Source organism: Phymastichus coffea, unplaced genomic scaffold, assembly GCF_024137745.1.
Source record: "Phymastichus coffea isolate CEN01 unplaced genomic scaffold, Cenicafe_Pcof_1.1 PCOF00001, whole genome shotgun sequence".
NCBI lineage: Eukaryota > Metazoa > Arthropoda > Insecta > Hymenoptera > Eulophidae > Phymastichus > Phymastichus coffea.
In genome coordinates this window covers 14560968-14576698 of record NW_026706812.1, presented here as the reverse complement: position 1 = coordinate 14576698, position 15731 = coordinate 14560968, and the positions used below count along the sequence as shown (strand labels likewise).

Here is a 15731-nt window from a genome sequence, read left to right as displayed (position 1 = left end):
AAAGTACATTAAAAAAATACGAACATCATCTTTTTCATCAAACAAGGTTTTTCTAAACAGCTCTAGTATTGAAGAATATAGTCCTATAGTAACATCGGTGGACTTTTGCTTCCTTGTTGACTTATGTGATTTTTCAAAATCACTAATTTCGGGTATTTTGAAAAATTATCTACGGTTTACTATTGTAATTAACATTATGATAATATTATATTAAGAATAAGGGCGAAATTGTATGCATCTTCTATAAATACATATTCCTACCCTAAGAAATGATGATTCGCCAACATCCAGCATTGTGATTGGTGGAGCACACAAGTAGCGCGAAAATTCAAAGTTATATCAGAGTTCAGATTGAATTACTTTTTGAAGAAGGACAAAAATGAAGCGCAATAAATCATATTAGTTTATGGTAAATGATAAAAAATATTTATTTTTCTGCATGTTCAATTTTTACTTATACTTTCAGGCCTACTCTCGTCAGACAGACTTGTAATTTTAAACTCGGCACTGTCCTTATTAATCGGTTTCATGTAAAAATATCCTCTAGTATTTTTGACAGTTTGTGCTGTATCGAATCGTTTCTGTAACCTTTTTTGTCGACGTTCACATTCTTCGCTGCTAACCCATAGAAACCTTACAAAAATTGAATAATATTCAGTTTTTCGAAAGTCTATTGTATGAAAAAGCGGTTTTATAAATAATGCCTTACTTGATTTTTTCCATATGCTCATTCAGGTACAGGAACATATCACGTGCATTCAAAATTTGCTTTTCTACTGGCAATCGCAAAGATGCATCTCTGACAAAGCGTTTTGCTACAGCTCCGATTCCATCACAGGGTCCTTTACCGTGGCTAGGGGCAAAGAAATTATAGGATTCTACTTTGATTCCAAAATCATCTTCATGATAACAAATATTTGTAAAATGATTCCTGTAAAAATGATGAGAATTGTCAGTAATTTATTTTCATTCTTTAAACAAGCTTCGCAAAAATATGTGAAGCTAAAAAAATAAACTTACCTATTTTTGTATTGTGTTGGGGCTCCGTCTGAAAAATATATTAATTTTTTCAACTCCGGAAAGAGTTCTTTAATAATTTCTATCACCTTCTCTTGAAAGATATTTACAACGTATGCATTATGCTTCAAGTAATCGCTAATGACACAAAAGCTAGCACATTCTGTCTTCATTCCATCATTGCTTCTATAGTAAAGGACGAAAGGGTATACCGTAGCTTAAATATTGTTAAAATAGAAAGTCTGAATGGAATCCTGAGCTATAAATGAGTAGTTCTCAGAAAAATCCATTACTACTAAACCAGTGTCATACTTCAAATTATTCTTCATGAATGCGAAGCAATATTTCTGAGTTTCATTGACATAATGATGTTCTTTTAATTTCAAAACATCTTTCACAAATCCTTCTTAGAATACTTTAACATCCTCGACCTTTTGAATAAGTGTTACGCGAGTATTGCTAGTTGTTTCTTCATTACTACTTGTAAAGTGAACGGATGACCAAGTTGAGTACCCGATGTAGCCATTTCTTTTATAAGGTTTTTAGTTTGCAAAAAGTCCTGAATGGCCTTTTCCCCGGGACATTTAGAGCAGTTTTTCAACATACAGTTTTCGTCATCAACTGAACAAACACAAATATCTAATAATTCTCTGTAATCCAATGACAATGATATTGCTCTTGCTTTCAATTTTACATTCTGATGTTCCATACAAATGAAAAAGGAATGTGTACCAGGAGCACCGGCAAAACAGCATTCGTCTGGTCGTAGCTCAGCAAAATATGACAAACTGGGAACTTTTTCTAATTCGTCCGCATGATCGTCTAGATAATTATGGTACAAATCTCTGAGACTGATCAAAAGCAATCTCTTCTGTAATCTTTCTTTCACTTTCGTCTTTTTGTTCACGACAACAATATATTCTTTGATACCAGCACAAGCTTGGCTATTCTTATCATCTTTTTAATAACTTCCTATGGATTCTACAAGCTCTTCAGATTAAAAAGAAAACTTTTTTTCTAGGTGAGTCGGCTAGTACATCTGAAATTTGTAGACCTTATCAATTGGAATATAAATAATTATAAATGAGAAAATAGTACCAAGATGAGTACTTTTATTATTTCAAATAATTCTGAGACGATAGAAATAAGGTATTATGAATGGAGAACGGAAAATGTAAACATTATTAGAATAAATATTGTAAATGAGGGAATTTGATGAGTTTAAAGGAGTTTTGTAAATTCACTCATATGATAATTAAATTTTTAAAATGTTTTAGGAAGTATCGGCAATTCGGAAAACAATTTATTTCAGCCGGCTTGTAAATCTTATCGCTAAAGAATATTTATCTAAATATTAACTCACCATGTGTTTCCCTAATGTGATTAGCTTTGGTTATCATGTATCTAGAACAACAGATATACTTTCTGATTTCTCTATAAGTGAGTTCTACAGACAACAAGGTTAAAATCTTGATTTTTCCAGAGGTGGTGGATTGATTGTTGTATGCCATGCGTAGATTGTTAATTATTGGGCTTAGAACTTGACTATCTCTTTGCAATTCAGTTATTTGGCTCACAGGTAGGTCAAATTGAAAAACATCATTTATTTTTTCAATACTTCTTTCATAAATCCCCTGAACTACTTTTTCCAAATTTTGTTGCTGTCGTTCTTGAGATAATTTTTTTTCTTTTTGGCATCGGAAGCTCAAAATCATCCAAGATTCTTTTTAACTTCCTTCTTTCAAAATTTTTTCTTGGCTTTCAGAAACAAACCCCAAGCTGCCATCAGACACTGTTGGGTCAGAAGATCGACTTTGATCAGTTACTGCAGCACTTGCTGAATAAGGCAATTCTATCTCAGATTTTTCTTGAATGTTTGCAGAACTGTATTGTTCAACAGCCAAGATATTCTGTTTTGATTCTCAATCGTTAAATTTCTGTAGCATAGAAGCTCGACACGTAGTACAAAGTTTCCCACCAGAAGGAGCTATTATATTGCAAATACTATACAATTTATCACAATTTTCTAAAGAAAGAGTTCTAAAACCTTTTTTAATTCCAGAATGTTCATTAAAAGGGTTGCACCAGTTTACTTGACGTTCAGGAAAATCTACTAAATATTATTTTCGATGATTTGCACAAATAAAACCATTGGGAATCAGAGGAAAGTTTGGTACTCTATATCCAATAATTTTACTACTTAACAGTCGTAACCTATTTCCAAAAGTTAATACCTTTTCCTCGTTTCTTTGAAACTCATTGCCTAATTCACCTAATAATTGATTTAGTGTTTGGATAGGACCGAATATGTCAGCTAAATGATTTAATAATTCATCTACAGTGGAAAATGTTAGTCCTACTACTGTAGCACGTGCTTCTCCTTCTAATTTCGATCTTAAGCGTTTGGTTAAATTTTCTTCTATGTTTGGCGGTATTATACTTAATGCCTCTTTGCATCCTTCTACAAATTGGGTCCATTGGTTTGGTCTTCCATCAAATGTTGGTACTACACTTAATGCATCATTTAACGATACTACATGTCCTGGTAATGCTTTGGTTTCGGCGTATATTTCTGCTTCGCTATTGATTTTCGGCGGCATTTTGTTATAATTAATAAAAGGGATCGGTAAATCAATAATAGAGTCGCTTAAGGTATGTGAAGTGGACGCAGTTTCGACTTGGTGTAAAGATCTGTTTCGATTAAAATCTGGATCTAAAGCAGGACTGTCTTGAATATCATTTAAGTCAGGGAGTGATTCTGTTGATCGCTTTAGATTTCCGCCAACTTTACTAATTGTCCAGCTGACACTCGAGGTTCTCGACTGGCTGCGTGTAAGTCGCTTATCCTTGCTTTCGCTCATTAATAAATATACTTATATAGCTTATATACTTAAATATGCATTTATATATGACAGACAAAGGGAGAAGAGAAAAAAAAAAATGAAATTTGTACTAGAAGGTATAAATTTATTTGGTGTTTTATTTTGCTAAATATTACAAGTACTTATATATTTTTACATAATTTTATGTTGACAAATTGTTAAGTAATTACAGCTTAATTAAGGAATTCTTATAATCTTTTATTAATCCGAAAAATTTGTCTATTCTAGATATCGGCTCACTAGCAGAGGATAAATTGGGAGAAGCCTTACAATTTACATTCTTTTTTGTTATAAGTGGTAAAGGCGGACTCAAAAGAGCTTTAGGGATAGAAGGAGGCTCTGAAGATTTCTTTTGTATCTTAATTTTTTTAATCGCGCGCAAGGATCTTTGTAAAACTTCGTAAACCTCCGGGTTTACTTTTGTACCATCCTTCAGTATTTTAAGTTTTTCGTCACTTTTTGCAATTTTAATAACGGCGTCTTTAATATTATGCTTTTTTTTTAATTTTTGATTTTCGCAAAACGGTATTTTGTATTCCCTCCTAAATGTTTGTTGACAACGAACACACTTTTCCGGGATAACAAAATGTCGACATAAACATCTTCGAAATTGGGCGACCTTTTCTTCTAATGTTGTAGGCGAGTTACTTGATGAAGGTGCAGATTGTTTGGGTGGACCCTGTACCTCGTCTTTTGGTGTTGACCAAATCTCTATCGGACGAGCTAACTCTATTTTATTCTGCTTAGATATCTCTTTTAATCCATTTTCATACTTGTCCTTTGGCAATCCTAACTCGTGTTTTCGAATCTCTCTCCCGAGAGCTCTTCGTTGTGTTTTAGTTAGCCGTTTTCTAGTTGTTCTATATCCTAGTTCCACTAGAACAATATCGAAACAAAGACACCAAACTTATATTAATACTATATTTCAATAATTAGAATGATTTTAAAAAAAAGTCTGAACTTCATACTTTTACTAGAAATCTCAATCTAATTTATCGTAATAAAACCTTATCTATTTCTGTGTATAAACTAAGGATTATCGCGAATTATTTTACTTATAATTGTAAATTTTCAAATGACTTTGCTAATTTATCTACTTTATTTGCTAAAGCCCTTTTTGAAATCGTATTCCTATTAATTAATTTGTTATTAATTTTTACTTGCTTCTTAAGATTTTTAACTTGTTTCTTTAGGGCAGTATTTGTTTTTATTAAGTCTACACAAATATTTCCCAAACTAGCTATCTGTTCAATTCTATGCTTATTTTCTAATTCAAGTTTCGCGACACGTGCGCTAAGACTACGACCGTTATTATTTATTCTTGTGATATCGGAACTATGATTATTAACCCTATCAATTACGGATATTTGACTGTCCTTTAAATGTGTAATATCTTCGATTAATTCATCTACCGTGTCGACTACTTCGTTAGAAAAAGTATTAAAACTTACGAACGGTGGCATTACAACTAAAAGAAAGACCAAAAATCTTATCTATCTAAACAACGAAATTTTATTAAAACTTATTCGTTTGTAGAATTATGAAAACTGTATGTGAACGTTTTATTAAAATTTTATTTTTACAGATATATTGCGGCAATTCATTTCTTAGATATAAATTTTGATTCCTACAGAAAGATATTTATCTTTATTTTTACTTAAACTTTCTTAATTAAACCTTTCATTCTTTGATACTATTTGTTTTTAAAATTATTTATTTTACTTATAACAGGCAATTTTCTTATTTAAATTTTTCTAGTTTGCAAAATTATTTATTTCAAAATTTCTACTTTTATATTATTTTTCTCAGCAAGATTTCCTAAATTTCTTTTAAACACAATACTCTTTTATTTTTACTCCGAGTTTTATTTATTTATTTATTTTTAAGTTTTCTTCCGCAAGATTTCTAATTTCTCTAATTAATTTTTATTGCTAATGTATTTCTTTCCGACTCAGACAAGATTCGTAATATTATCTCAAAAAATTTTCCTGTATGTTATTTTCAATCTTTCTAAATTAACCTTTTTATTTTTAAATACAATTTTTAGAACAAAACATAAATTCAAAACCCTCTTTTTTCTATAATAAGCATTTATTCTTATTTCTCTCTTCAAGGCACAAAAGAAGACTTTTCTTTGGACAAATTTTCTATTCTGATTTATAATTTTACTTTCATAAAAAATGATTCTTCTCTGAAAATTTTTTCAAATTTCAAATATTTTTCAAACTCTTTTCTTAAACAACTTAATTTTCTTTATTTTTCTCTAACTCTTCTATTAATTTACTCATTCAAATTTCAATATTTTCTAAATTATTTCACTATTCTTTATTACAAAATAAATTCCCATTAATTTTCCCAAAATTTTCCTAAGTTCAATCCAAATAAACTCCAATTAATTTTCACTTTCAATTTAACCTATCTCCTTGTTTAACACAAAACTTATTTTCTATTTTCTCAATTAAATCAGTGATTTTCTGACTAATAAATTTGTATTCTTATTCAAAAAAAAATTTTATTACTTTATTTTATTCTTCACAGATTTCAAATTCAATAAAATACTTTAAGTAGTATCTATTCTTAATTTTCTTTTACTCTAACTGATCACTGATATAATTTAAGAAAGGAAAACCCTAACAGTTTTCTTTGCAACAATTTAATCCCTCCGGGGCCTCCAAAATTTTTATGTGACGTCGGGGTCACTCTCAGGTACGCTTGGAGCAAGCGTAAACTCAGGGTTGCTCTGATTTGGCTATCGTGTAACACACAAGCCGGGACGAGCAATATTGTTGCGTTGAGAAAACTGTATGCTAACGGGGAATGTAATAACCAAATGTTATTACGAACACACCAGACTCACGCTTAATGTGTTCTTAAGGGACTTTAATGGAAATTCACCAGACTCACGCTTAATGAATTTCCAAAAGAAAGGCGGATTACTTAAAGAAAGAAAAGGATAGCCAGGTTTAAGATTTTACTTACTTTTATTTTATCAATTTAGTTATTATTAATGTTGCGTTCTCTCTCTGCTCTTTGGCCTCTTTCTCTCTCTATATGTTCTGAATATACTTGGGTGATTTGATGCTTGCTCCGGGACTCGCTCACTAGTAAAAACTTCTTATTACGGACTTCCTGGTGCTCACTCCGCACTTACTCTATCTGAACTTGACTTCCTCTAACTTAACTGACTGAACTGAACTTAACTTAACTTCCTCTCCAGCCTTGTACAGAGCTTTTTATAAGCCGTGGGTGGTTGGGTGGAAATCCCTTTCCTCAGGCCCATGAAGCGATAACGGCTAAATTTTGTATTGGTCGGAAATTTTCTAATCATATCCAAAATTTCTTTATTGGTCTGTGGGCGTGAATTTTCAGAGAGAGAAAGGGCGGTCCCCTTTTAACTTGGGCCCTTTTCTCCAGAGATGGCTCTCGGAGTGCCACTTTTAAGAGCAAGAGTAACGCTATAGCTTATAATTACTTATACATAATTGTACTAAACTTAATTAATTATGACGAAACATAGTGACTATTATGAACATTCAGAAAAATTCAAACCTTTTACGATTTATTATAAAATACATTATTGTTCTATTTTATTGGTTATTCGGTGACAAAAAGGTGCGCATTATAATGGCTTACAAAATTGATGAAAATCTATTTAATATTACGGATATTTTCTTAAAAATCGGTGGGAAAAAAAAAATAGATTGCATTTTTATGGTCCCCTTCCATTATCGGCGTGTGATAACACTTCACGATGTATACGCGATGATCGTAGGCCCCTGTCAACACATACGTGTGGGACAAAGCAGGATAGAGCGTTGATTGTAAGCTTGAGTACGCAGGCTCGGGCCACTATCAAAGTTTATATTTCGAATGCGTTTTCATCGTGGGAAATCAGGAAGGTTCCCACTCCGTTCGTCATATTTAATAATTAAATATAAAAAAAACTAAGTTATGGCTAGCCGTCACATTATTAACAACTTCATAAAAGAAAAAAGTAACGTGTAGAAACACGTTTTTGTTTAACAAAAAAAAAAATTGGTTTTCTCTTGATAGGGACAACTAGGACTCTGAAATATTTTTTTCAAGTATCCTTCACAGAGTTTCATTACATATTATTTGTTTAGAATTTTTCTTACATTACTATTATTCAACAAATTTTTGAAAGGATCGGAACATTAATATTCAAGATTTTGTTCGTCACATTGGATCAATAATTTTGATTTTCGGAAATCTGATTTCAGATTTGTAATATGCGACGTCAAAAACCCTTATATTATATCTCCAATAGATACCCCAGACAAATATGCTCCTCAATTGGTTGAAAGAATATTTTGAAACTTTTTAGAGTTGTTTTCAGTTTTTCAAACTCACGTTATAAGCTTTTCAAATTGTTTTTTGAGTTTGAATACAAAATGTTGCATGCATACTATAAAATGAAGCGTTACGTCCCGAAACGTAATATAGGGTGTTCTCACCGGAAAATCGCGGAAAGTTGACGTTATAACAAAAAATTGTTCAGGAAAATGTTGTTCGAGACAATGGGGGCCATTTGTCTGTCAAATCAGTTTTGATCTTGAGAATGATTTTCAAGGTCATTTAAAGGTTAAAGTGATATTTTGAAATACGAACCCTTAGTTTTAACACCAGATTTGATACACACACAATTTTATGTTTTTAATGTTTTTTTTATGACCATGATTGTATTTAGTCCAAATATAGTAAATTGCGTACCTAAACCGGGAAGATATTAGTAAATACATAGCACATGAGAATTATCAACCAAAGCGAAACTAAGGTTGGCAAACATGTACTACGGGCTTTTCAATTTTCCGGTCGTGGTGCGTACTATTTTTTTGCTCAGCGAAGCCGAAATGAGTCGATCGAGAAGTGACCGGAAAATGCTACTTTTGGGCAGTTGTATAAAAAAAATTATTTTTTTGTTGATAACATCCTCCTCGGTTAGTAATATACTAATATTAGCTTCGCCGAAAAAAGATATAAAATTCAACCCAACCCATGGGACATAATTAGCAAACATGAATCCAACCCATAGTACGCATTTGAAACCATCAACTTCTTTTCGGGTATCAATTTACACATACTATAGACTTACTAATACCTTCGCGGCTTTAAATTGCAATGTATTATTTTTAAATTACGCTTTCATAGATCACTCCTCTAATACTCATTACTCTTACCTACGTTAATTTTCTATATCTAGAAGAAGAATAACCCTCATTGTTCAAACAACAATAAGGAAGAGGATAACAATAAAATTAATGTAATGTTTGTAGTTTCTTGTGAAAAATAATTTTACAATGAAGAAGAAAACAAATTTTCTATCGAACTATCTAAGAAAATATTTATTTTTTCTTCTACCTATATCTATTAAAAATAGTAAATAACATAGGCCGACAAAAATAAAAAAAAAGCCTGAATCAGAAAAGAGACTTTACGTACTCGAAAGATTTTGATATGCTGAATCGAAATCCGGCATCAGAATGAACCTAACACGTCAAATTTTCAAGATATCATAACTTATAATGGTGAAAAACACAACTTTTAGCTATATTCATGGTTGTCTACTACCAATAATTTTTTTAAACGGATAGCTCAGTTTGAAAACAGAACTCTGACTCTACAAAACCCTACCTTCAAATTTGTACATCATTTCTTTTCACTGAGACATCGAAGATTTAAATTTAAGTATTTTCTGTACTTGACTTGTACTTCGTTAGTTGGGGTTATAGACTCGCAGATTTCAGGAGTCAAGAAAATTGGAATTTAGGAGTCTAACATTATACGCTCAAAGAATATGTAGTCCGAGATTTGAGGAAATACGATATACTTTCATATGTAAAGATATTTTCCTCTTCATATCTTTTTCTCAGGACCAAGAATAGTGCTTTTTTGGATTTTAAGGTTAAGAATTTTTAGTTTTTGAACTAGTTTTAACATTCAATATGAATACTACGTTTCATAGAACATAAATATACTATATCGATTTATATCTTTATATGCCGAGTTTTCAAGGTACTAGTAAAATTTCAAAAATACTGAAATTTCAATCTTCGATATCTCAATGAAAAAAAAATATGTACAAAGTTTAGTACAAAGTACGATGATATCTATTGTAACGGGGTATGAATTCCGTGTTAATTCCTTTGTCTCACCTAATGCGCAGTCGTACTGGAGTGCGCGCGATGAGAACAAGATAAGCAATTCTAAACTAATCGAGGAGCAGGAAAGGACGGGTACCAGTCAACCAACTAAGTAATAACAAGGGACAAAACTAGATTATCATTTCGGTAATACAGGATCGTTTATTCGAACTATTCTTACAAAGATTTGGCCTGCGCGAGAGCATTTATTCTAAACGTACAATAGCGTTGCATGCCGCCATTTGCTTGACACCGCGCATTCAATTCACTCGCACGCTCGCTCGCTAACGGTTTCTTAATGTTCGCAGACGTGAGGGGAGAATTAAGCTATTACGCACGGTCGTTTAACAAAAATCATAACGCGAAGCTGGCCAGCTTACCTTATATGATTAGTCGCGCTATCAGGGAAAGCAATTCGTCGTCGATTTTTGACACGTGGCTCAAGTTGCCGTTTTTCCACAACGAAAACGAAGCCTCTTTAATCGCCATGCTACTTCTATCGGGTAGATTCAGCGACTGGCTGGCCTATGATAGCGTTACAGCTAACCTCGCGAGACCGCAGCAACAACAAATTATCGGTAATCTATTAATCCTTGATATGGCTGGATACAGCTCTCACACGCACTCATGCTGCTAACGATGCTTGAGGTACTCCTAGATTCACGCTGCTACTCATTCTAGAGGTACTCCTTGACTGGTCCTTCTCTCTTCGCGCGCGTTCCGCCCCATTTCGGACCGAGTTCCCTTTTTACTTCCCCGGCCGGTAGGTGCTGCCTTCGCAGGTAGCCACGCGATCGAGACGGTAGCGCAAACCGGACCTTTATCCTCACACCATTTAGAAAAAACTTATTGGTGGTAGTAGATATATAGTGAAAAATTGTCTTTTTCGCACTTATGCGTTAGAATATTTCGAAAACCTAACGCATTGGGTTAATTCTGATGCCGGATTTAGATTCAGCGCAAAATGTTTCGGGTACGTAAAGTGTTGATTTTATTTTATTAAATTTCTGATCTTAGGAGTTATCCCTGTAAATAATTACACACCTTGTTTTTCTTGTAAATGTAGTATTATGAGATTAACATGATCTGATCTTTCTTTTCCTCTTTTGTATTCCCCACTCTTCATATCTCTCTTATTAGACCATTCAATCTTTCTCTTTCTATTCTTATACAGCGTGAGTGACTTACTAGGAGCATATACAAACGTATTCTATCAGTTTTATTTTAATTTGCTTGGACATGATGTGTTTATACCGTACTGACAAAAAATTATTGTTTTATTTAATTGATGTTATAATTTTATATTGACGTTATATATGTGAGGAAATAATTTTTATTTTAATCAACATTGCAATACAAAGCATATTAAAAAACGTAGGTTTATATTTAATTTATTACTATATTTGATTTGAAATTATTCATTTTATATATTTAACAGATGTATACTGAGGTGGCAATAAATTGAATTGCGAAACGTTTACAAGAAAAACAAGGTGTGTAATTATTTACAGGGATAACTCCTAAGATCAGAAATTTAATAAAATAAAATCATCAAATATCAGGAGTGAAAACATAAGAATTTTTTATACGTAAAGTGTTGTTTCTTTTGCAAAAATATGTCCGCTTGTGTAATTAGTAACGATCAATACCGTTGATAGAACGACTCCAGCGAAAGAAATATACAAAAAAGTAATTTTACAGTTATCTGCAAAAAATACTTCTTAAATAAAAGATATTTAAAAATTATTGACTCATATAAATATAATTTTTCTTCTATCTACATTAATTAGTCATTGTTTAGAGAAAATGAAATCAATTTTATGAATAGAATGACTACGGTGAAGAAAATATAGCAAATAAAGGCGCAATTTTGACAAACGAAAAAACAAAAATGATATTGAAAATTTTTAGAAAATATATTGTAACGGGGTTGATACCGTTGATTTATTTTAATGCGCGCGATCATATCGAAGAGCGCGCGTGATTACCTATACGTTCAAACACGAAAACCGGAGAGCAGGAGGGAACGGGTATCAGTCAACCAACTATCTACTATTAAAATAAATACGATGAAATTCTAATCAATATCATATGCGAGATCATTTATTTTCTCTAAACTGTACACTGTATTCGGCCCGCATGTTTATGTTTACACTACGCTCGTGCGACAATACCATGCGGAGTCGGATCGCTTGCCGCTCTTTGTTTGCCGAGATAATACATGCACGTTTTATAGCGAGTACGAGAGATTAGTTATTTAGTAATTCTGTCGCGATCGCGAAATTAAGCTGGCCAGCTTACCTTATTAATTCTCGCACGGGAAACAAGTAATACGAAGAAGGAGGCTCTTGCAGCGCACACTAGTCTTTCGGCAAATGTTTATATGCGACTGATGCTGTCTCTCGTTCTCGGTTTCGCCCTCGATGGCGAAACTCTCCACTCACGCACGCTTGCACACACTCGCTGGACGTAAGCTAGGTCACCGCTTTTCTCTCTCGTTTCTGCCTTCGGAAAAACTCAGGAAAATATCCAAGGTACTCGCTGCACTGCTCGGCGATCGAATTCTAATCTTCGACTAGTTCATATTCGTACGCGCGCGTTCCGTTACGTTTCGTGCCGAATTCCCTCAATACATTTAGCCCCAACCGGCAGGTACTGCCGTCGCCGGCAGCTGCATGGTTGGGCTGATAGCGCTAATATGACGTTTACCGTCATATATACAATATAAAAAATTTTTTTCAAGTAAAGTAGTATATTTTTTCTCCACGTATACCCTATGTATAAATGCATAAACATATCAGTAACTAAAATATGCGTAAGCATAAACTGATGCAGAAAAATTAAAAATATATATAAAATATTTATACGACACTAGTTTTAAAAATGTACACACACACAAATTGTCATTAAACCGAAATTTTCTCGTTAAACAAGCTAAATTATGGGAATGATCCAATAATATTACTCGTAATATCGACAGTAATGTATAATCTGATCTTATAAAAGTGCCATTTTTATTTTGGCTTAAAACTTTACTAAGTTATTCGGACAAATTACGTATTTATCTATTTATTTTTATTAAAAACGACATCAAAACTTTTATTAAAATTTTATTGATACTACTTTTTTATTGCAGGGACTGATGTTAATGCTTCAAAATCTGCCAACTCAAAACTGGTCAGACTCTGAGATCAACGTTCTTGTAGCCGAAGCTTATAAACTGAAGTTTACGTTTGCTGATGCACCGAATCATTTGCAGGCTTACGATTCTAGGTGACCTTATTCTTTCGCCAAATAAAATTTTTGGTCAATTTATTATGAAAGCTGCCAAATCGATTTCTCCACATCTCATTGGTCTTCAATTGGATTAACCAGATTAAACATTTCAATTGATTAATTTAGTTTATTATAGTAGAAATTATCAATAATTATGTTTTTAGTATTTATCGACGTTAAGTTTTCTGATTAAAATTTTTTAATCTAATATATGCAATACACGTATTGAACGTTATCATTTCTATAATAATAATGAACCTTATTACATATAATAAGCGAGGGAATCGTTTAAATAAGTTCAGTGCTAAAGTCTAAATATTTATATCTAGAAAGTAAAGATAAAAATAAATAAATAAATTTTCATTATAGTATATCTTTAATTATTTAATGAATGAGAATAGATACCAGAGTTAAAACACACTCTTTATCTGAAAATAGACGTGAAATCGAATTATGGTAATATATTGATAAATATATAAATTCTGCCGCTGTTTCCGTCAGTTTATATACAATAAATGTAAATTTTTATTATCCAATTTACATGCATTACAGGAATAAATAACCGCCGTGATTAACTTTAATATTGCAGAAAGAATATGTACAAAATTAATGTTCTTAATTGACAAAATCAATTATAGTTGCTAAATTATTGATTCTGAGGATAAAAAGCATCTTTTTTCTACAATAAGTAAAATAATTCAATTTGAATAACTTTTTTTAAATAAGCCGTGTTAAAAGAAGATATTTCAAATAAAAGATACTTTAGATAACAAATGAACATATTTCATGATTTGTACAATGGTTTTTCTAGCAATTCGTCAATCAGTAAGGTGTTATAAAATTTAAAACTAATGGGAGGTATGTCTACAGTGTAACGATCCGGCCTGATCTATTTTTTCTCGTTTCTTACTATGCTACAGCAATCCAGGTAATGCTACATACCAGGAAATGAGGAAAAGTGCTGTCAAAACTAAAACTAATAAAGGATATTATATGTAAAGGATAAGTATGATGTTATATCTATGCGAAATTTATGGTTTAGTATACGGAACTTATAATTTTAAGCTTTTTCAATGAACAAAAGCACTTTTTCAATTAATTTCGATTTGCTGATCACGAATCTAAATTTTTTATACGTATTAAATAATTATTACTTAGCGAAATTGAATTTATAATTATAAATCACGAATAATTTTGCAATAAACAAATTCAATGCGAATTCGAAACTGACTTTTGAACTAATTTATCAACAAACAAAAAATTAATAATATATTTAAACATTTATATTTGTGTTGTCAGATAATACGTACCGTAGTTGTAAAACGAGTAAAAATGATTGTTATCCGATTGTCGATTTTATATTTGCAAAAGAAATAATTTACGAATTCATTATTTCACTATTATTGAGATTCTATTCATTAAATTGACAAACTTGATCTTGAATAATGTTTAGTGTATCATAAGAAATTTTTCGGTGTAAAATATTCATATGATTTTATTGTAAATTTAGTCCTATTCATTTAATTAATTTTATTTGTTTATAACTTCGGAAGACGATTTTTCCCCAACAAGCAATTTATGTCGCTAAATTCAGCATTTCAAAATTCATTTATTAACTTACAAACTTTTCACTTAGCGTTCGTGATTTCACGTTAAAGCTTGTTTAATGTTTGTGAAAATTTGCGAAAACAGCGTTGTTGGGGTAATCCAGCGTAAAAAGAGGCCTCTATCATGAGTATAAATTTGCTCGTCGCTGCGTCAAAATTCTGGTCCAATTTCACTCAACAGCTCGGACATTGTAACAGATGAAATAAAGTCTTAGCCATTTCGTAAAATCCATTTTATTATTCAGTGGTTAACCTTGCTATTCTTCTTTCCTATATGATTGTCTAAGTGGTCAACTCATATCCCTTTCTCATGAGAAAAAAGCAGCTTTAGACAATCTGTTCTCCTAAATATATTATTTTAGTCGAGGAATTCGGGTAAGTTTCTGTTGCGGCGCTATCTGACTTTACTCAGATAGATGCGACAATACTTTGCAGAATTATAAACGGCACATCGATATGACGAACCGTATCGACTTAGACTCTATTCGCTGCTTGATGAATGATACTGCTATTTATTATTCAGATTTGCTCACTTTATATCGCGCAGGCATCATTCAAGTAGCGAATTTCCAAAGGTTTCAGTAATGATTGTTAACGTTCGTGTAAGAACACATCAATCTCTACCAGTAAACCATTCAACAATCACTAAGTTTATTATTTTCAATTATATATTTCTTGATCAAATTCTTGCTTATTTATTGGGAATTTAATTGGCAAATTTATCTTAGAGATCGAACTTAATTTTAATAATATATTTTTATAATATCGTTGCAAATGGTGTTCGAACA

The 15731-nt window shown here is 32.0% G+C and overlaps 1 protein-coding gene across 9 annotated transcripts in view; it reads left to right on the top strand.

Moving 5' to 3' along the window:
- LOC131663027 (TBC1 domain family member 22B) overlaps window positions 1-13696 on the top strand; it is a 224426-nt gene extending 210730 nt beyond the window's left edge. For all 9 annotated transcript variants that reach the window (XM_058933515.1, XM_058933241.1, XM_058933335.1 and 6 more), the window contains one exon: window positions 13197-13696. In XM_058933515.1, the coding sequence (XP_058789498.1) occupies window positions 13197-13337 (141 nt within the window). In that variant the 3' untranslated portion in view covers window positions 13338-13696. The remainder of the gene's footprint in view (window positions 1-13196) is intronic.
- Window positions 13697-15731: the final 2035 nt, after the last annotated feature.